Source organism: Lampris incognitus, chromosome 6, assembly GCF_029633865.1.
Source record: "Lampris incognitus isolate fLamInc1 chromosome 6, fLamInc1.hap2, whole genome shotgun sequence".
NCBI classification, from domain to species: Eukaryota; Metazoa; Chordata; class Actinopteri; order Lampriformes; family Lampridae; genus Lampris; species Lampris incognitus.
In genome coordinates this window covers 13,086,149-13,109,836 of record NC_079216.1, presented here as the reverse complement: position 1 = coordinate 13,109,836, position 23,688 = coordinate 13,086,149, and the positions used below count along the sequence as shown (strand labels likewise).

Sequence of the window (23,688 nt, the reverse complement as noted above, 5' to 3'; positions counted from 1 at the left end):
GGCGTGTCGCGACGCCTGTCACTCACTCACTCACCGCGAAGGTGAACGGAAGCTGACGCTGCTGTGTTTGGGCTGCAAGAAATAAGCCCTTAAAAGTCGGGTCAGTTTTATTTGTATAGCCCAATATCACACTCTGCAAATTTGCCTCAAGGGGCTTTACAGCAACACAGCATCCTGTCCTTAGACCCTCGCATCGGATGAGGAACAACTCCCTAAAAAAAACAAAGAAGAAAAAAAAATAGGAGAAACCTCAGGGAGAGCAACAGAGGAGGGATCTCTCTCCCAGGATAGACAACGTGCAATGGATGTTGGGTTTACACAATTTACACAATACAACAATTAAAAGATTTATTGAAAATTGAATTGGATCCAAAATTGAATTATTGAAAGACGTCTGCCATCCATCCATCCATCCATCCATCCATCCATTATCCAAATCGTTTGTCCTGCTCTCAGGGTCGCGGGGATGCTGGAGCCTATCCCAGCTGATTATTGAAAGATGCTTTGAATTGAAAGATATAGATACATCCTGTGTTTTTCTTGTGACTATTTGGTGCTGTTGCTGCTCTATGTTCCATCCATCCATCCATCCATCCATCCATTATCTGAACTGCTTATCCTGCTTTCAGGGCCGCTGGAGCCTATTCCAGCAGACATTGGGCGGCAGGCGGGGAGACACCCTGGACAGGCCGCCAGTCCATCACAGGGCCGACACACACACACCCACACATTCATACCTAGGGACAATTTAGTATGGCCAATTCACCTGACCTACATGTCTTTGGACTGTGGGAGGAAACTGGAGGCCCCGGAGGAAACCCACGCAGACACGGGGAGAACATGCAAACTCCACACAGAGGACGACCCGGGACGACCCACCAAGGTTGGACTACCCCGGGGCTCAAACCCAGGACCTTCTTGCTGTGAGGTGACCATGCTAACCATTGCGCCACTGTGCCACTGCCCTAGGTTCCACCAAAATTTAAAACAACCTGTTCTAAGGTTGTTTTTTCTTTTTTTTTAACAAACTTTAACACATTATTGTAAAAGATAGGGGGGGCTTAGCCCTGTTAGCCCATTTATACCAGCTGTCCCTGATACTACAAATGTCAAGAACCACGTTACAATTAAAACATCAGTCAGTTTGATTAAAAAGGTTTCTTTAATTTAAACAGAATACTCATAAAACAGACAAAAGGCACATAATGCATGATAGTAGAACAAATTGATCACGTTTTTTCTTTTCCAATGGAGATGAATGAATATGTAAACAACACCCGTAGTTCTGTGTGGATGTCTTCTGATATATCAAACCAGGAACAAATAAACCGTGTCGAATGGCTCAGTAGAGAGACCACAGCAAATGTCAACATAAATAACAGTACAGTGCGGGCAAACATTTAAACACAACCCAAAAGGATCACAGGAGAGCCATATAGACAATGTTCATAGGACTCGAGGATAATTACGCGTCAGTAATATTTATTTTTTTCTTCAGGAAAAACAAACCTTCCTATCACAATGTAACCCTTTGCCTCTCATTCACATTATTAGTAACAGACTGAACCGTAAAAAAAAAAAAGACTTGTACTTAAAAAGAGTCAAGAAAAGGGCTCCATTCATTTCGGTGTGTGTGTATGTGTGTGCACACCGTCTGCTTTAAGGAGTGACTTGTTCAGACATTATAGAGCCAACAGACTAATAATGCAATTCCACTGATTTTTGGCCCTTGAGCGAGCACACAGCTGGTCTTATCATGGCCCGACATCCGTCTCACTGGTTATGGATCTCTCACGCCTGCATAAAAGACACTCCTCCTCCTCCTCCTGCCCCCCGGAAACACCCCGTCACTCCTCCAAACATCGACACAAAGCATTCTCCCCTCAAAGAAACATCTTAAAAGTAGTGGTCCTAAAAATCAAATATATTGCACTTTAATAGAAAAAAAAGATAATAAACAGAGTAAACAGAGATGACCGCATTGGACAGACAAGGCATTAAGGAGTTCAGATCCTTTGTGAAATAACAAAACAAAATGTTCCCCCCCTCTTCCCCATGCTCTAGTTTTCTGTGTTCTTCAGATACATGTGACGTCAACCTGCCGCCCTTCTGCAGTTTCCAAGCTTAAAGGTTGTGCTGCGTTTTAGGCGTGCATGTGGGTGCTTGTGTAAATTTGACGGATATTTTAAGTTGGGCTGAACGCTGTCATTACCAAAACAGCATGTCGGTATTCTGTCCAGTATCCCAGCTGGGAGGTTCTTACAAAAACTGCGGAGAAACAATGACTCTGCCTGCTAAGATGGCGATGCAGATGTGGATCACCTATGTGTTACTATACTATTAAAATGTCACTGATTCATTGTCAGCATTAAAAGTGCACAAAGTATCTTTTCAAACCCACCAATTTACTTCTTGAAATGACCAGTGATTATGTCCAACAGACCAAATTATGGGGATCTGTGTGCAGGAAAAAAAAAATAATCAACATATACTTTTGACATGAATATTTTTTTTTAAAAAGTGTTAGAACACGTGTGTTAACGACACAACTCCATGATCAAGGCAACGGGAATCATAATCTGAGTTTCATTTCAGCCCAGTGTTTTTTTCTCATGACCACTGTGCATGTGAGGTGAGGTGATCGTGTCTTCTGGTGATTGTACAACCAATCCTCTCAAAGACAGCCCCTCTCTCCCCTGGCAATTGACAGCATGCATGCTACAACCGCGTTCCAGTCATGGCGACCGCTCCATCACGCCGGCATGATCATCCTGTCCATGGCACACTGTAAACGGTCCCAATTCTTCCAGAAGATGGCCAAGAAGCAGATGCCCAGGAAGGTGGCCACCACGTGGTGTCGGCTCCTCATCAGCGGCGCGGCAAACTTGGCAGCAGTGGAGACGCACACCAGGATGACAGTGACAATGGCCAGCATGATGTTGATGCTCTTTCCCAGCAGGACTCTGGCATCCCGGCTCTCTAGCTGGACCGTCTGCTGCTGCTGCTGCTGCTGGAGCTCCAGCTTGGAGACCCTTGTCTGGCATGACTCCAGGGCTTCCTAAGGGATGGCAAGAAAGACGATGGCCTATGAAAAGGCACCATGTAGCTTGTTTGCATTCTAATGCTGAGCAAATTTAATTTAAAAAAAAACAAAAAAACTTAAAGTCAGGTATGTCTCAGCTGGTTCCTCATGTTGAGAACTACCTCAATCAAAAACGTTTAAGGACAAAACAGGAAAGAATGACCTGCCATTTACGAACATTTGAAAATTCTCTTTCCATCACTCTTTACAGCAATATCAGTATGCAAAGTTTTCCACTTCAAGCATGTGAACTTTTTGGCAATATTTAGGAGGCTTTGTTGATATTTTGTTGTTTCCATTAAACTCATTATAATTCACAACTTCAAAATATACATATAACATCTTGGATGAAATATAGCTATTGGTTGTCAGTTACAGCTCCCCCTGTTATGGATCTTAGTCCACGCTATGATTTATTTGCTCACACTGTTTACCAAGATGCTTACACTCTGCCCTGTCTTACATTGAATCAAAAAGATTTGGCATAAGATTTGAAGACCGGGGATGGACAGCCACAGCTGTGAACCGAAAACATCTGTGGAGTTAACTCTATGCAGAGACAGCCTAGTTTATTTCCTGTCTACCTGCATGTCTCTCGCCCTCTCGCAAGCCTGGTAGGCCACCCTCTCCTCAATACTGGCCAACTCCTGCTTCAGGTTGGCTGTCTCATGCTGGTGAAGCTCCGTCAGGTCATTGAATTGGTCTTCCAGGCGTTCATACCTGACAGTAAACACACAAATTAGCTTTACAACAGCACGACTTCTCTATTTGGATAGATTCAAAAGAATGTGTCAGAAATGACGTTCTCAGGCATTCGATCAAATTAAATCTTGGTATGTAAATGTACAAATCGCATCATCTGCCATTTAGTGGGAAAATTTCTCCAAGGGTACACAAAGTGCCTTGGGTGTTAACATGTAAAATCAGTTGTCCTGTTTGGGAAGGGACTCTACTCCAGGCTATGACAGGGCTGGGCTCTACCCATTGTACTGCATGGTGGGGTGAAACACTTCGATACCTTGGTATTGTATGGGAACACATACAGAAATGATTATGGATTACACGATACAAGCATTGGACAGTGAGCAGACCTGTATCTCTCCTCTTGCAGCGTCTGGTGGATGATGTCATAGTCTCTCTTAACCTGGGCCCTGAGCTCTTCCACATCCTCCTCCAGCTGGCTTTGTGCCTCCCTAATCTCCCTCACCGCCTCCAGGGTCAGGGCCAGTCTGCTCTGGCTGTCTCCCCCTCTCTCTTGCCCCTGATTATGGCCTAAATCATGGGCATGATCCAATGACCCTCCCACCCCCAGCAGGTTCCCGTTACTGTCTGCTGATATGGAGGCACTCCCTGAGGAGCACTCATCATCGCTGGGGTACTTGGGCTTGGCCACCATGGTGGTGCTGCTGCTCAGCCCCTTTACAGCACCTTCAGCGGGAAATGGCGGTGGGGTGTCCAGGGAGGTCTTGAGGTGGGCAATGTTGTCCGCGCTGCCGAATTTGTTCCTGATGAGATTGGCAAACTCCCGGGGCTTGCTGAAGAAGAAGGGAGGGGACAGCGAGACTCCTGGCCCAATGGTCTTGATCTTGTCCAGGGTCGGGTGTCTACCACTGCCCGTCACATCTCGCAGCAGCTGCTTGGGTGACTCCCTTGGTATGGTGCTACGTTTGACGGAGGAAGATCGAGCAGCGGGGGTAGAGGAGGAGGAGGAAGAGGAGGGACTCAGAAAGCTTTCACTGTCCTTCATCTTGCGATGGTACTGCTCCAGCTTTTTCTGCATCTGTGCGATGTTCTGTGATGACTTCTGGTTCTTCTTCTCAAACACCTGCTTGATGCGCCCCACCTGCTGTTTATCGGCACTGTTCACCAGCTTCAGGTACTCTGCCACATTCTCGTCCCGCACTGTCTGCTCGATCTTCAGCTGCTCCGTCACCTTCAGGATCTTTTGCTGGAGGCTGTCCAGGCAGGATCTGCTCCGCTGGATCTCAAGGCCTAGTCCAGGACCAGGACTGCTGGAACCAGGACCTCCATCACTCAGGTCCAAGTCCAGGTTGTTCTCTGAGGAACCCCGGCGCATCGGCACAGGGATACTCACAATGCTTCCCTCACTGGTCCGGTCCACCTATGTAAAAGATACACATACAGAAAAACCTGGGAATAGACACATCAGACAACGATGATTAGGAATTCAAAGACACAGCATAAGGACAATTAGCAAAGATAACGTTTAACGACATGAGGTCATCTCTCTGATAAGTTCAACCCATGCCAGCTGGAACACATTAAATAGGGCCTTGAATCCTCATTCCAAGCATTCAAAGCATTATCGGTTTGCTCCACCTATGCTCAGATTTCATACATCCATGTGTGTGCATTTGGAACTGGCTGAGTATGCATTTACAGGCCTGGCGTGTCCTTGCCTCTCTTGCTTCTTGCCGTTGACAAAGTATGACCATCTGGGTGTGTGTACTGCACTCGTTTGGTACATCTGTTACATTTTAGGAGCCGGGTCCTAATCCTGTTTTTGTTACAGTAAGGCACACTGATGACGGTAATGACAATAAGCAAACAGCTGCTATTAATGTTTGCGAGAGAAGTGGGGCATGCACATCTAGGTCAGCAATAATGACAGGAACACCCGGGAAATCCCCAGAGCAGACACGGTGCACCGCTTTCGCAGTAGAGAATTACTCAGCTCATGGTAAAACGTTACAGTGAACTATTGAGTTTATTACAACTGAATGATCGAGTCAAGAATTGGGAGGCCTTCTCTTACATACCTATGGGGAAGTGAAACACAATAAAATGTGGACAGTGCTGGGCAAGGAAGTGAGACAGTAATGCCACACTAGCATGAAATCGAAACCGCGAGGAGAAAACTAAGCAATAATTTAAATAGGCCATAGGACAGCATTTCTAAAGAAATTTAAAAAGGAAGTGTTACTAAAGGGGGTATGATGCTGCCAAGCAACAGGAGGGGAAAGGTTTACGGTCTTAAAGCTAAAAAGTGTTTCATAACCAACAAAGTGCTTTGAAATGCTGTAACATGCTGCTGTAACAAATCCTGAATGTAATGCAGGCTGGTTTCAACAATCCAGTTCACCCTAAGCAGACTTTCAACCCTACTTAGTGTTTCCACATCACTGCGGAATGCTAAGGTACCCGAGAGCTGACTAGCAGGAGCTGGAGCAGCTCGTCTGAAAACTGGAGGGTTGCCAGCTCAATCCCCGGCTCCTCCTGGCAAAAAAGTGGAGGTGTCCCTGAACAAGACACCTAACCCCTGTCTGGGTAGCATAGCAGTCTAACTCTGTTGCCTACCAACACGGGGATCGCTGGTTCGAATCCCCGTGTTACCTCCGGCTTGGTCGGGCATCCCTACAGACACAATTGGCCGTGTCTGCGGGTGGGAAGCCGGATGTGGGTATGTGTCCTGGTCGTTGCACTAGTGCCTCCTTTGGTCAGTTGGGGCGGCTGTTCGGAGGGGGGGGGCACTGGGGGGAATAGCGTGATCCCACATGCTAGGTCCCCCTGGTGAAACTCCTCACTGTCAGGGGAAAAGTAGCGGCTGGTGACTCCACATGTATGGGAGGAGGCATGTGGTAGTCTGCAGCCCTCTCTGGCTCGGCAGAGGGGGTGGAGCAGCGACCGGGACGGTTCAGAAGAGCGGGGTAAATTGGCCAAAAAATACAGTAGGGGAGAAAAAGGGGGGAAAAAAAAGACATCTAACCCCTAACTGCTCCCAATGAGCTGGTTGTTAATTTGCATACGTTGACACCGTGTATGTGTGTGTGTGTGTGTGTGTGTGTGTGTGTGGGTGAGTGTGAGCCATTAATTGTTAAGCTCTTGGAGTGGCTGTTGCAGGTAGAAAAGCACTATACAAATGCAGTCCTTTTACCATTTATTATACATGGGGTGTCGCACGTAAACTGACGCTCCTCCATGACAGGCTACTATCAGGTAAAGCAGGGGCTGAGAGGGTACACAAAACAGGCAAATTAAACACGGTTAGTCACACACTTGCATGCATGCTAACACAAAGCAAACACATCAAATGGGTGTCCTTGTGGCTTAACCGGATCGTCGTGTACCGTGAGGACTCTGAAAACGGCCCCTCTGGGTTTGAATCTGGCACGGGGCCTCTGCTTCGAGTCGCTTCTTGTCTCGCTTCCCTATGTTTTCTATATTTACACACCTCTTGTGGAAAGGCTAGGACTGCCAAATAGGAGAGTAAACACACCGAGAGAGAGAGAGAGAGAGAGAGAGAGAGAGAGAGAGAGAGAGAGAGAGAGAGAGAGAGAGAGAAAGCCAGAACTTTCCCACGTCTCATACTTGGTGGGTCTATTTTGAATGACTTGATTTTGTGTAAGAACTTCATGTACACTTGCTGTCACCGTTGCACCCTCACGCTCCATCAACCAGTCACACTTGTTTGCGAGTGTGATACTATGAGCAAGAATGTGATGCTATCACCCCCACAACTGCTTCCCTTATTACTACACACTGCACTTATGACCTCTGATGACTTGACTAGCAGGTCTCCTGACTGCCTACGTTAAATGCACTTATTGTAAGTCGCTTTGGATAAAAGCGTCGGCTAAATGACTGTAATGTAATGTACCCCTGGGGCATCCGGGTAGCGTAGCGGTCTGTTCCGTTGCCTACCAACATGGGGATCGCCGGTTTGAATCCCCGCGGGCGTCCCTACTGACACAACTGGCCGTGTCCGCGGGTGGGAAGCCATATGTGTCCTGGTCGCTGCACTAGCGCCTCCTCTGGTCGGTCGGGGTGCCTGTTCAGGGGGGAGAAGGAGGGGGAACTGGGGGGAATAGCGTGATCCTCCCACGCGCTACGTCCCCCTGGCGAAACTCCTCACTGTCAGGTGAAAAGAAGCGGCTCCACATGCATCGGAGGAGGCACGTGGTAGTCTGCAGCTCTCCCCGGATCGGCAGAGGGGGTGGAGCAGCGACCGGGACGGCTCGGAAAATAGGGTAACTGGCAAAGTATAATTGGGGCGAAAAAAAAGGGGGGGGGGACTATAACTAGGATGTGGTCTTCCCGAAATGTACGACACAAATTTCTGTTACAGCAACGATTTCCTGTTTGACTTCTCCATCAGTCTCTATCTGCCTGTATATACTCACACGAGAGGTCCCACATCAGTGTGCATTGTAAGACCAAAAAAACTGCTCACTTGTTTCCTTAAGTATGCAAGTGTATGTCAACGTCTCCCCTACTCTCTCGCATCTGTCCTCGCTGAACACAAGACTCTTTCTCCGCAGCGAGACACACACACACACACACACACACACACACACACACACACACACACACACACACACACACACACACACACACACACACACACACCGCCCTGTCCTGCCTCCGCTCTGCACTCTAATGACCGAGTCGTTGCGTATGGCTTCGCTGGTCCGACGCGAAGGGCTAAGGGATCTCCACGCCGAACCACATTTCCAGTCCCACACGGCGAGCACACAAGCGCAGCGGCTTAAACCTCGACAAGAGGATTTTTATAAGCACTTAATCGTTTCTGACAAACCTGTGTGGCGTAGGAACTCGAAAGAAAGGAGTTCAATGTCTCCCCCCCCCCCCCTTCGAGAGGGGCCGGCGCGTAGGCCGCTCGGATTACGCGCTCCCCTGGAGTCCAGAAAGACAAACACAAAGAAGTGCCTGTTCAGCCACACAGGCGCAGCGCGCTAGCCCCGCGGCGCTGGAATGAAGCTAGCTTCCCAGCACTCCTCGACACAACCGGCCCTCGTTCTGAGAAGTTCAAGATTCTCGTCGATGGCGAGAAGCGTCGTTGTGGGGGGCACTGTGAACACGGGGGCTGCGTATTTACGAGGTGCAAGGATATCATCTAATAGACAGGAGTATAAATGGGGATAGATCACGCAGCGGAAGGGGGTCTCGCTGCTCACTGTTGTAGCCCGGAGCGAGGGTAGACCTTGACACGAGTGGGAGACGTTTAAAAAAAAGAATCTCACTACACAACTTCCGCATTCATGCACTGCGAGTCCAGTGATATACATATTTGGAGTGGAAGTAGTTCCCCCCCCCCTTTTACCTCCCAGTTGTACCTGGCCAATCGCCCCGGTCGCGGCCCCATCCCCTCTGCCGATCCGGGGAGGGCTGCAGACTACCGCATGCCTCCCCTGATACTTGTGGAGTCGCCAGCCGCTTCTTTTCACCCGACAGTGAGGAGTTTCACCAGAGGGGTGTAGCGTGTGGGAGGATCACGTTATTCTCCCCCCCCCCCCCCGAACAGGCGCCTCAACTGACCAGAGGAGGCGCCAGTGCAGCGACCAGAACACATACCCACATCCGGATTCCCACCCGCAGGCACGGCAAATTGTGTCTGTAGGGACGCCTGACAAAACCGGAGGTAACACGGGGATTCGAACCGACGAGCCCCGTGTTGGTAGGCAACGGAATAGACCGCCACGCTACCCGGATGCCCCGGAAATTGTAGTCTTAAGCAACGAAAAACTCTTTGGTGAACTTTGGCAGCAGAGGCCTGCGATGTGTGAGAGCAGCTCAGATAACAGAAAAACACAATCCTGGTGTTTGACCCAAAAGAGCCCCCCCCCCCCGCCCCAACACCATCGCTAAAAAGTGACCTCGAAGCATCTGGCACCTGACCCCATTCCAGTGACAACTTCTGTGAAAAGCTGATCATTTCGTTTCAGACCGGGCACCTCTCCTGCTGCTGTGGACCTTTCTTCCAACGCTGAATCGCTGTTCAAGCAAATGTGAGAGCAGCTCTGGATGAACGCTCCGCTAAATCAATTAGCCTCTTGCTGGTGAGAAATGCCCTCCCAAATCTATCACCTGGCTGCCCTACTTTTCACTCTGTTACTCCCCAACATGTGGGCAGGCATTCCCGAGGGGGCTGCAGAGGCATGAAGGGTGAGGCACAGGGTTGGGGGGGGGGTGTCACTGGTCTCCGGGGGGCCTCCTGGGGACAGCTGGAGAAGAGCGGGGGGGGGGTAAATGTGAGGAGACGAGGTGTAGGCAAGCTGGAGGTTGCGAGTCTGCCAAATCAGACCAGACGGCTGCAATTTAGCTCGGAGGGGGCCATCCCCTGATGGTCACAGGTGCGATCCATGCAACATCCAATGGGTGTCCACCAGCCACTTGCATGTCAGAGCACCTGAGCGAGACAGCAGCCATGTTTCCATACTATAATCAGCAAAATCTTAAAGATTAAAAACAGCAAATCTGGTGCACTTCCACCAGCTGGTTTCACTCATCTCCCTGCGGGGCACCTCCAATAACATTCCAGCACCGAGGCTCATGGTTTTCAGCCCTGGTCTCCAGATCGACTGGGGGGTGGCAGGGAGCACAACAGGCAATGCTCCTGGGTGGCCAGCTAGCTGGAGTAATGTGTCCCACCTGCAGGGGTGGAGACAGCAGAGGTCTACGTACTTGTACCGTTTCCCCACTGACACCTGCAAGTGAGGCGACACGGTCGGCCACTCCACTTGTGTCGGAGGTTACAGCTGAGTTGTGCTTTGACGGGATCTTAAAGTGAAAAGGAGGGGGGGGGGTTTACAAAAAAATAAAAAATAAAAATAACCATCACCTTGTGCACAATACTACGTCATCAAAAACAGAAAAGGATTTACCACAAACCATGTATATAGATGACACGGAAGGTGGAGTGTGCTTTATCATGATACAATTATTAGGGATGGATTTTTATTACAACTTTGTTACTTCCGTTCAATTTCCCTTATTCACAACTTCCAAAATTTGGATTGAAATTACTCGATGAAAAGGCAGATAACGTGATGACACCACCCGTGTTTGCTCCCTTCAAATTAAGAGCGTCTGTTAAATACTCAGCATGTGTTGTTTTTTTTTCTCCTCCCCAATTATACTTGGCCAATTACCCTACTCTTCACATCCGGCTTCCCACCCGCAGACGCCGCCAACTGTGTCTGTGGAGACGCCCGACCAAGCCAGAGGCAACACGTGGATTCGAACCGCCGATCCCCCGTGTTGATAGGCAATGGAACAGACCGCAACGCTACCCGGGCGCCCAAAATACTCAGCATGTAAAAAGTACAGGAAGCAGTTTCTGACCTATTTGTCTTGCTCCTCAACATGTGGTCTATCACCACCGATATCAGAGAGACATCTTCAGACACTGTTCACGCTCCGGCTCACTGTGATTCATAACAAAAAACTCAAGCTGTGTCATATGAAACCAACAGGGCCGGATAAGAAAAGGCTTATTAGGCGTGCCAGCTATGTCAGCAGACCAAACACACACACACACACACACACACACACACACACCTACTTTTTTCTGACTCATTCGCAGATGTTCATGTTCCAGTGGCGTTGTGAAACAGAAAGAGGAAGGGTGAGGGAGCGAGCGAGCGAGAAAAAGAGAGGGACAAAGAGAGAGGAGATAGGGAGTCGACAGAAGAAAAGAAATGGGAAGGCAGCAAAGTGAGCATGACTCCACCAATTTCCAGCAGGAAGCTCTTAACGAGCATGGCCCGGCACATACATCACCCCTACCACCATCATCATCATCATCCTCTTCCTCATCTCTTCTGTCCCATTACAGCTCATCCCTTAAAAACCCCCAACCCCTAACCTCAACACTCCGGCCCAGTTAGCACAACGGCTGTCCCACACCGTGACCCATTTACAGGCCCTGACCTCTCCAGGCAGCAGGACGTAAAGAGCCGACTGCATTAGCCACAAATTCTCCTCGGTAAGTAAGGAGCCGAGCCGACCTCTGAGCTCGGGGAGAGAGAGAGCGAGAGTGCTATGCTTGAGAAATCAGCCCAGATCTCAGCGACACGTTGTTGTTTGAGGCAACAATGCTGAGCATCTGAAAGACATAGCAGGCATCGCTTATCTTGGCACCGGCTCAGATCGGAGGTCTAATTAGTAGTTCAGATTTTCATGCATAAACAAACCTTAAGCTCACATGCCCGCTGCAGCACCGGAGGAAGACGGTGGAGTCCGACTTCGTGCAGTCAAAGCAGGAATCTGTACCTGTATTAAAGCTCTAAGGAAAGGACCACAGCAAAAGCACAAAAAAACGAAGAAAGGGTGATCAGTGGGTGTGCACTAAATACCAAGCAGTATTAGGACAAACGATAATATCTGATTAGATCAGCTGAATATCGGTTAAGATTAGAGGGAGGCATAGTGCGAACTCCTTTCAGGATGAACCTGCTATCCTTCCTTGGGGAGGGGATGTCGGCAAGTATCACAGGCTTTGCTCTTGAGCAAACAGGAAGGTGCGGGTCCTGGAACAAGGAAGTAATGTTCACAGGGCCTGCACAATAGCAGCAGACAAGCTCGTCTGGCCACTCGGGGTCCGGTTGAAACTGGGCATACAGAGACACACGTTTTTGTGTGATCTGAGGCAATTGAACAGCAACAGGGATGACATGTCCCGATACTAACAGACAGATCTTACCATGGGACTTTTATATTGCTCCCGGGCTCTCTCTCTCTCGCTTTCCCTCTCTCTCTATCTTTCAATCTCAACACACATTTGGTCAAATATATGCAAGCGAACACACGCAAACACAGTCCAATGGCCCTGGCACACCAGCTCAGACAGAACAAAACCGTCCCTTCAGCAGAGAGCTGAACCACAGAGAGGAAGAACCCCATGGTGCTTATTGGTATTCCCTCCAGCTGATCCTCACAGAGACAGACACTCTCCCAGTCAGCACTCACACTAGGGGGACGCGGAAAGAGAACGAGAGACATCTTTAAATGGAGGCTGTACACTGACCCAACATCTCTTTGTCCACCTCTTTTCATTGGTCTCCCACAGCTGTCTACGCTGCCATGATTGCATAACCCCTTTGTTTTGTTTTTTTGGGGGGGGGGTGCACAGCATGGCTCATCAGAATAAAATAGAAAAAAGTGGTGTTTGAAGTCTGACCTTTCTTGAAATATTAAAACCCCAGGAATTCTACAGAGTGACTTGTTGAAGTTAGGCTCCAGCATCCCCGTGACCCTGGGGGGAGGATAAGCGGTTTAGAAAATGGATGGGTGGAATTGTTGGAAGTTCTCTCCCCATTACCTCGTTGGTCCAGGACAAAAATCAATAGCCCATTAACACTCTCAGAGTTTGCCTGCTCCAATGGACTGTGAGGGCAATGAAAGGAATTCATTTAAGTTAAATATGCAGCCATCTTCAGTGTGCTGATTCAAAGCGAGAGCTTTTTAAGAGCGAATGACCTAACACAATTGTTGAATAGTCTTGTAGCTCACACCACAGTACATTTAATACCCACGAAAAGAATAAAAGGGTTCAGTTAGGAGTTAATGATTCACAAAATGCAATGCTTATTAAGGGACACCAGTTACAGAGACACGGACTGCGGTTTATTAATCTAGGCAATTGTAGAAAAAAGAAACTTGAGTACGCTGGTATCGTACTGACTTGACATGACATGACCTAAACTATTAGGCAATGTGCCGGGTTAATGTTAGGACAGAGAGGTCACACAGATGTGGCAAGACAATCTTCATGGGACGACAGTCCTGTACAGTAGGGGCTAAGGGCATGCAGCAGAACAAAAGGGCACTCAAACTACAGGGTTGCGTCATGGTTGGCCCCTTGCATGCTGTATCTACTATACAGCAGCAGTTTCAGGGACAAAAATGCAGTCATTTGCAACTCTATAGGCAGGAAAGCCCATTCACACTGTACAGAGGTAGCCCAGCCAGAGGGTGACATGTTTTGTTCTGCTGCATTGTGTTAGCATTGTTACTCATGTCGACACCAATAATGCTAGGATGAAGCAATCAGAGATCACTAAAGCCAGCCTAGTAAGGACGCTTGAGTTGGCCAGAAAGATGTGTCGGCATCGATTAATTGTCTCTGGTCTCTTACCCGTGAGGGGTAATGATGAAATGTACAGTAGGCTCGCCTCAATGAACCGCTGGCTGGCTCGTTACTGTAATGAGCAGGGATTTGGTTTTGTTGATAACTGGCCTTCTTTCTGGGGCTGCCCTTACCTGCTGAAAGCGGACGGCATTCACCCTACTGAGGATGGCGTCGCGCTTTTGTCCAGCAATATATAGATAGCTGTTTATGTTTACTTTGACACTTGGGACTTATCATTCAGCAGGTTGCAGATGATTAGAGAGCCTGCTAGGTTTAAATCTAGTGTGGATATGGAGTCAAGTAGTTTAATTAATATGATTAGTCAGGGGATTTCTCATAGTGTAGATTATCAGACTGACAGCTTGGCCTATAACATTGAGAAAGTCTCCCTACGCTGCTGTATTGCTCCCAAGCTCCCCTCTTCTAAATGTGTTAATCACAATGAACTAATAATCATTCCTACTACTGGTGGTGGTGAAATGTGCAACAAAGTACCTTAATATTTAAGTCTATTTTCAATTTAACTTTTAATCTTGAATCTAAATTCCAATATTTTGAGGCTCTTGTTCTGGGTCCATCTCCCTCAGCCACGAATAGACTCTGCTCAGTCCAGATTGTGATACGCTATTGACCTCCTGGCCCTAGCTCAATGTTTCTTGAAGAATTTATCTCAAGTCTTGTTATTCATTCGGATGAGATTCTAATTGTTGGTGGTTTCAATATTCATCTGATCTGGCTGCTGATCCTCTAAGTAAAGCCTTTCTGGCAATAGCTGATACTTTTGGGTTCACTCAGCTTGTTCAAGAGTCAATTCATTGCAGTGATAACACCCTTGATTTGGTTTTATCTAAAGAGATCACTGTTTCTGATCTGAATGTCTTGCCAACCACATCTGCTGTGTTGGATCATTTTCTCATTAAATTTGAAGCATCATTGGCCTGTCCTGTTAATGTCGGCACAGATGTAATTGCTACTCGCCACATTGGTCCCTCCACTCTAGCTACATTTGGCCAGCAGCTGCATGAAGTCTTGGCTCCTTTCACTGTAGAGAATGACTCTTGAAAATCTCACTAGTGACTTAAATGCGGCCCTCTCTTGTCTCCTCGATTCAGTTGTACCTCTCACTACCGGAGCTAGGTGACTAAAGAGGCCTACACATTGGTTTAACGACGAGACACATACTCTTAGTCGGCCTGCAGGCGACTGGAACATAAATGGCAAAAATCAAAATGAGCAGTTTTTAACCTATCGTGGCATGAGTGTTTATTGAAATACAAGCATGTTTTATCTGCTGCAAAAGCAGTGCATTTCTTTTGCTTAATCAATATTAATAAACATAATCCCAGATTTCTCTTTGACACTGTAGCTACATTTACTAAAAAGCAGCCATCTATTAGCTGCTCACCATTCACGGCCCATGGGTTTCTAGACTCTTTCTGTAATAAGGCTGATGAGATCATAAACTAAATTAATTCTTCAACTCCAGCTACTCCTGCAGATCCTGTGTTACCAAATTCATATCTATACAAAGAGTCACTGGTAGTCCCTGTTATTAAAGCTTTTGAGACTATCTCTCTTGGTACTTTTACTAAGCTCATGTCAATTTGTAAACCAACTACTTGCCTTCTTGACTCCTTACCAGCAAAACTTTTTAAAGACCTCTGGCTTTCCTGGGACCTACAATGCTAGACATTGTTAATTTATCACTTACTACTTGCACTGTTCCCAGCAATATTAAGACAGCTGTGGTCAAACCTCTACTTAAATACCGCATCCCAATCCAGGGTCTCTTAATAACTATTGGCCAGTCTCTAATCTTCCATTCTTTTCTAAAGCACTAGAAAGAGTTGTGTATCAACAACGTTCGACCCTTAAAGAAGAAAACTATCTGTATGAACCTTTTCAATCGGCTTTCAGGGCATGTCACTCCACTGAAACTGCTCTGACCAGAGTGTTTAACAATCTTCTACTAGCTATGGACTCTGATTCCACATCTGTGCTTCTACTACTGGACCTCAGTGCAGCCTTTGACACCATTGATCACTGTATACTATTAGACAGAATAAGTTGTCATTTTGGTGTATCTGGCTTAACTCTCTCTTGGTTTAAGTCCTACTTATCTGGATGAACACATTGTATCTGCTATAATATTATTTCATCGAAATTCTCTGACATTAAATATGGTGTACCTCAGGGCTCAGTTCTTGGCCCTCAACCTTTCTCTCTTTATATTTCACCTTGTCTCACTCACTCACTGCTTGTCAAACTTTTGCAGCATTTCTTTAAATGCTGGTTTTTCAACCTTATTGAGCGGCTGCATTTCTTTGGCTATATACCGTGTTACACTGTCTGTTAACATGCACCATCTGGTACTGTCACGTTTATATTTAGACACTCGTCCAAAAGTTTCAGGAACAGCCAATTGTCGGGATGGAACTGCAGCTGTAGCTGTCTTTCCAAGTTCGACGAATTGGGTGGAGTGGTGGATCTGTAGATTTTTTAAAAATGTGTGGTATTAGCACTTTTGACCACCACCTTTTTGCTGCAAATCTGACAAATCGCATCCTCCAAGTTATTGGGCTCTCCTTTTTCATTTGACTTAAAACCAAAATGTATCCACAGCGATGCTGTGGTGTTTGGGTTTGCAACTATGTACATGATATTGATATCAACAGATGCTCGTTGAAATGCAGTCGTTGAATATCATAGAATAAGCGTCTCAAGATAAATAGTTTGTTGGTGCTAATTCCCCACTTGCGTGCCAGGGGTGCAACAAGACGATGTCATTAAAAGAGCGCTAGTCAAACAACAAACGTGGAAAACAACGTGGAAATACTGATGGAAATATGACATTTCTGTTAGTTTCATCCAGCTGTTTTTATACAAATGAATGGAAACAATTATGCAAAATGATCACGGTAAGGTCAATTGTGCCATTAAATCATCGCAGAAGGGGCGCAACAAGATGACATCGTTAAAAGAGCGCCAGTCAAAAAACAAACAGTGGAAAACAATGTGGAAATATGATATTTCTGTTAGTTTCGTCCCGCTGTTTTTATACATATGAATGGAAACGAGTCTAACGATTATTCAAAATGATCGTGGCCAAATAATCGCAATCAGGCGATTATGTAATAACTGTAACAGCCCTAGTGGCAGGGCCTTTTCCTATCAGGCCCTGTTCTTGTGGAATAACCTGTCTGCTGCTGTCAGACAATCAGAGTATGTTGAGTCCTTTAAATTCAAACTTAAACCTCATTGCCGACAGCCACACCAACATGTACCCTGGCTCTGCCAAATGAAGGAAGCTAAGCAGGTATGGGATTGGCTAGTACTTGGATGGGAGACCTCCCGGGAAAACCGAGCTGCTGCCGAAAGTGGTGTTGGTGGGCCAGTAGGGTGCAGTCTTCCCTCTGGTCCTAATAATAAAAAAATATATCCGATGGTCCTGACTCACTGTGGTCATTAAAGATCACATGGCACTTATTGTAAAGAGTAGGGGGTCCCCAAGTGTCCTGGCAAAATTCCTAACCTGGCTCTCTCCGCCTGGCCACCTAACCATCCCCCCATGTAATTGGCTCAATGATTCCTCCCTCTCCACCTCAAGCTGATGTGTGGTGAGCGTTCTGCCGCAAAATGGCTGCCATGCGTCACCCAGGTGGGTGCTACACACTGATGGTGGTTAAAGTGAGTTACCCCCTTCAATGTGAAGCGCTTTGGGTGTCTAGAAACATGCTCTATAAATGCAATGATTATTATTATCATCCACCCATCCATCCATTATCCAAGCCGTTTATCCGAATTCGGGTCGTGGAATACTGGAGCCGATCCCATTGGGCGGCAGGCGGGGAGACACCCTGGACGACACCCTGGACAGGTCGCCAGTCCATCAAAGGGCCAACACATTCACACCTAGGGACAATTCAGTAAGGCTTTCACCTAACCTACATGTCTTTGGACTGTAGGAGGAAACCGGAACACCCGGAGGAAACCCACACAGACACAATTACAGTGGAATTTGCATATTCTCCCCATGTCTGCGTGGGTTTCCTCCGGGTGCTCTCCTCCCACAGTCCAAAGACATGTAGGTCAGGTGAACTGCCCATACTAAATTGTCCCTAGGTGTGAATGTGTCGGCCCTGTGATGGACTGGTGGGTCCAGGATGTCTCTCCACCTGCCACCCAATGACTGCTGGGACAGGCTCCAGCATCCCACAGCTCTATTATTATTATTATTATTATTATTGCCATTATTGTTATTATTATTTTGCCTTAGTTGCCTTTAAATTGAGTACATCACGACCTGTACTGCATGGCACGCCGGTTTCTGTCTCAAAGAATTCACCAAGCACTGTTCTGCCAACCAGATTGTAGAATTATTGACTTTTGCAAACAGCTCTCTTCTCTCGCATCTTTTCTCTCTCTCTGAATGATGTCTCCTCCTTTCTCTTCTCCTGTGTATATGAATGGTGTGATGTGAGTCTCCCCTGTGTGTATGTGTAGTCCGTCCTCCTCCCAGGTCTCCATGGTGATGGTGGTTGCCACCAGGACACTGCTTGGCATCCTCCTCATCACTTCATATATATCCTGTTTCAATGTCATATTCCTCTCTCACTCTGATGTGTGACTAATGTTTTTATTTTTGCCTCTTCTCCCATGTATGTGAATGGTGTGATGTGAGTCTCCCCTGTGTGCATGTGTAGTCTGTCCTCCTGTCAGATCTACATGGTGATGGTGGTCACGTGGCTCAGGTCCTTGGTTGTTCTGGTGGCATCTGGACACTGCTTGGCATCCTCCTCATCACATTCTTCATATCCCTTATAATTCGACTACAATTTTGTTATCCTCTTTCAATGCTGTATTCTGCAAATTGTGTAAACACAACATCTATTGCATGTCTGTCCGTCTGTTGTTCTACCTAAGGTAACTTCTTATTTTTTCTCCCTGTTAAAGGTTTTTTTTTCCAGGGAGTTGTTCCTTATCTGATGTGGACAGGATGTTGTGTTACTGTAAAGCCCATTGAGACAAATTTGTAATTCATTTGCTATACAAATCAAATTGACTTGTTTAAGCATAAGGGTGTTTAACACACACTTTTGCCAAAACCAATAAATGGCCCATTCAAGTTACACGCTGTTCCTACCCTGGAAGGAAGAGTGTTGATTTGTAAATGTCAGTGTTTCAGCGTAAATACTGCTGATCTAATATCTTTATGCATGCTCAATAATCCAGGTAAGAAAATAAATGAAAGTTGAATCAGTTCATCTGGACACAACGTTTATTGAGAGAGAAACGTTTCAACACTCATCTAAGGGACCTCTTCAGTCTAAACTGACTGCAGGTATCTGTGATGTTCAGTATTAGGGGAATACACCTTTAAGGACACAGGGAGTTATGGGATAGTAAACAGAGCAGCCACGGGAGTGGGAAGGTAGACGAGAGTCAGTCGGATTATGTGCACGTTATGCACCAAGCGAAATAAACATGCCGAAGTTCCACGGCTAATTCAGAAAGGGTGTTATCATCTGTGAGAGTGAAAAGTAGGTCATTACAGTATCCACGCCCTTATAAACAATACAGTGGCATAGCGACCGAAACCAACGATTGGTTTCATAAGCAACCTGCCGTGAGTATTAACTACTGTTTCAATGGCCATCTGTACTATTCACAGAGGATCCAAAGGAACTGAATCAAGTGCAACTGGACTAGTGTAGACCAAGCAAGACTAGCTTGATCTAGACTAGTCTAGGTCTTGGTCTAGACCAAGCTAGTCGGTCTAGTCAGAAAGGCACGAACCGATGAAGCCTCTTGGATGAGAGGCGAAACGTCTTCACGGATATATAACCAAGTCCAGTTGCACTTGATCCAGTTCCTTTGGCTAACCATGACCTGGATGAATGAGAACAGTCACAGACATATTAACAGAGGATTGGGGAATTGGGATAACTCTAGTTAATGGTCACAGAGGTGTGCATATGAAACCGATCGTTGGTTTCGGTTGTTACGCCACTGTGTTGTTTATAAGGGTGGGGATAGCCGCAGTCAGTTGAGACTGAAGAGGTCCCTGAGATGTCTGTGAATGTTCTCATTCATCCAGGTCATGGTCATCCAAAGGAGTTGAATCAAGTGCAACTGGACTTGGTATATATCCTTGAAGACGTTTCGCCTCTCACCTGGATCATTGAGAGGCGAAACGTCTTCACGGATATATACCAAGTCCAGTTGCACTTGATTCAACTCCTTTGGAGGTCCCTTAGATGAGTGTTGAAACGTTTCTCTCCATATGGGTTGTGTCCAGATGAACTGGTTCACCTTTCCGAGACTGCCGATTTAAGGATAGATCTGCTCTGGTGCTGCACTAAGACACACTGGTTGCAGGCTCCAGTTTGAGTGAAGACAAAACCACGGCAGCTGCCTGAGGGAAGGATCTCGAGGACCTTTTAGGATATAGCAGGGGTCCCCAATTGCTTTTCATAGCGGGCCACTTTTAAAACCACGGGCCACTCAACCTCCAGCAGCATGTTGTTCGTTAGTTTGTTTTGGTGTCGATACGTTGCAGGTATTATAATTTAAACAAAGATTTTTCATGTATTTTTCTATATATTACTAGTCTTACTTTTACCAAGAAATTAAAAAAATAATTTTTTGGTAGGGAAATACAAAAAAATTCTTCCTTCTGGCATTTCTCCAAAAATTCTCGCGGACCATAAATCAACCCGTCACGGGCCGGACGTGGCCCGCGGGCCGCCTATTGGGGACCCCTAGGATATAGGATGAAATTGGTGGTCAGGTCGAGAAGAAGCAGGAGATAAACAGGACAAACCTCTGAACTTAGCACGGCTGGCGCGACAGGCCACACAGGAACCGCCGAGAAGCGAGACTGCCTGCTGGGTGACACATGGCTGATTTTCAGGTTGTGCAGGACAGGACTCACACGTCACACCGCATTCCCCTCCGAGAGGGGCGACACGCGTCCCTCTCCTGATCCCTCGCGACTGCCTGCCTGCCTGGGGACGTCTCGGCCATCGTGAAGTAACATGAAGGGGTTTTTACCCAAGGCTGCCAGTCTCAGCGGCGTTGAGTTAGTCTTACTCGTTAGTCTCGTTAGTCGAGTTGCTAAATATGGCGCAAGGTGCAGTTATCACAAAACCCGTCGTCACTTTATTGACCAAGTGTGTTTATGCATAAAAGGAATATAACGCCGGTTTACAGCGGCTTGCAGTGCCCCTCACAAAGGCAAACACAAGGACGTTAAACGAGGCTGGTTTGAATTATTATCTTTTTTTTTTTGTTGAAGGAAATTTAAATGGGGTCGGTAACACACACCCGACCAAACAATGTTGCCGCTAAATTGTTGCAGCACCACCGAAACGGAACAATTTCAACCAGATCAATGAACCCTGACCCGAATAAGCTTGGCAAGTCCTGCAACATGTGCAGGCGGCTGACGGGACGCGCCAAGTTGCATGAAAAAGGCTGTGCAGAAAGTTGTGGGGAGAACATCACTGTTAGGGATCTAGGGCGAGTCCACGAGCTCTGCCAATCCTCCGCTAAAAACGAAGTCAGTCAGAAATATAATGAACGCATTTTAATGGGGTAGAGATACAGACTATTGACACTTCCACGGAACAGGGTAGTGCCGAAAACCTGGGACGCAGCAGCAGCGCAGCGGCGGCTTCACATGGCTCCGTATGGCGGTACAGTATTGCGGGACTAACGCGGTACAGAACAAACTCACCATCCGGCTGCTGAGGTATTTCTCCACTTCGGCAAGACTTCGCACAGACACGCTGGCGCTGGGCATAATCCCGTGTTTCATTTACGGTTTGCTTGTGAATTTGGGAGTCGGGGTAACGCTCTCATTTGAGTCCCGACTTCTCATGAGCCATGTCTCACCCTTGTCTCACACACTGGCCATTCTTCCCAAAATGTAATACAGAAAAACAATGACACCAAACTCCGCCCCCCCCGCGCGCGCGCTCGGGGGCGGAGTTATGTCAACCACAGGCGCTTGAGTTACGGAGGCGCTTCGGGCAGCGTGTAGAATCGATCCGAGACTATTTTTGAGCCCCTTCTATGTCAAGTATTGGACCGGAAATGCGGGCCAAAACCCGCTTGATTGGCAGGTGACACGAAGATTACGTCATTTTACAGTTACGTGTCCTTAACGTTTAAACGCATATTATGGTGGCAAAAGGCTCGGAAGCGTCAATTAGATTTTAAAACTAAAGATCGGTGCACCCTGACTGACCCTGCTCATTCCAAATACAGTTAAGACCTGCATTTGGTCTGGCGCAGTTGGATGAATTATTGCACACATCAGTGTTTCTAAATCCCCCCCCCCCCTGTCCCGCACCACACTGGAGTCCTTTAGCCTTGGTATCAGCGCCTACGTCGACTCCCCTCGTGCTCAGTATCGGTCAACCCCAAAGCTGCAGGGGTGGCATGGCAACAATCCAGCTGGCACCTCCCATCCGTATTCCGTCAGTTTGGGGGCCAGCTCATCTATCGAGCAGGGCACACGTAATCGTATCTTGCATCACAAACAGCTTAAACTTTCCCAGTTACAGACTGCTCGTTCTTTGCAGCGGCACGTTGTTTTGGTGAAACACGACCCCGTTCTTGTCGGGAGGACCTTGTCGTCCAAACGCTCTCATACTAATCCACATATAAACCGCAGGGGCATGGAGGTGAATGGCGTCGGTGTGACGTCAGACAACGGATTCCCAAGAGAGAAAAAAAGGAGCGAGCGATATCGTCCTCCGGTTCCATCCAAAATTAATGCTCTCATCAGTGCCTTTAATTAGCTGGACACACTCAGCCGGTGGCGACAGCGGCAGAGGGGTTACAGACACGGCCTCCTCGTCTATTTGCGGAACGCTGATGAAAAATTGATCGCCAATAACACGCCGAGAGTCTAATCCCGCACACAGCCACCGGGGGCCAGCCTCACCTCCTGGTCACCTGACACGTTCACAAGTCACGAGGAAGGTTTGCATTATTAATTCGAGCGGGGCACGTTCAAGTCTCGTGTTCGTGGCGACAGGTGGGCCGATTAACCAAAAACCTACGGGGTCAAATTGTGGGTACTGGCCCACCCAAACAGGGGGTCAAGATAAGCTGCTGTGTTCACACTGTTGACAAGGTGACGATCAGGCTGCATGTTGGTTAGTAGCAGGTCACATCACTGAGCAGAGAAGCACTTCAACTGGCCTCCAGACTGCAGGATCTGAGTCTCCTCTGGAGGGGGGTGTGAAGCAGAAAAGGAATAGGCTAATTATTCCAATTTCTTAAAAAAAAAAAACCCCAAAAAAAACCCCCCCAAAAAAACAAAATTATAAGGTGTAACTCGGTATGTATGGATGGAAATTGCCCCTTCCCACAGACAGATGACTTTTTCCCAACATTTTTTCCATCACACAATGGATAACCATTCAAAAGGATCCTCTTTAGGCAACACATCTGCAAACTCCTCTCCAAAAGACAAGTGGTTTAAGTGCTACACAGGACACTACCAGTAACACGGCAGCCACCTGATCTGGGAAGACAGCCACGTACAGATCCAACTGTACACCTATCAGATGACATGATGGCGTGCTTGGAAAATGCTGGCACAAATATACCACTGGCCAGCTCTTTCATGACGTTACAATGATCGTCAGTTGATGAACTCTACAGTTCATCTGTCTTGATGAAAGGCACACGAGTGAAAGAT

At 47.2% G+C, this 23,688-nt stretch overlaps 1 protein-coding gene across 1 annotated transcript; it reads right to left on the bottom strand.

Moving 5' to 3' along the window:
* Window positions 1-1,162: 1,162 nt before the first annotated feature.
* On the bottom strand, window positions 1,163-8,739 carry LOC130114114 (transmembrane and coiled-coil domain protein 3-like). Its single transcript, XM_056281876.1, has 4 exons — window positions 8,640-8,739; window positions 4,174-5,233; window positions 3,667-3,802; window positions 1,163-3,058 (listed from the first exon to the last, which is right to left on the bottom strand). Exons 2-4 carry the CDS (start codon window positions 5,157-5,159, stop codon window positions 2,753-2,755), a joined length of 1,428 nt encoding a protein of 475 aa, XP_056137851.1. The 5' UTR covers window positions 5,160-5,233; window positions 8,640-8,739; the 3' UTR covers window positions 1,163-2,752.
* Window positions 8,740-23,688: the final 14,949 nt, after the last annotated feature.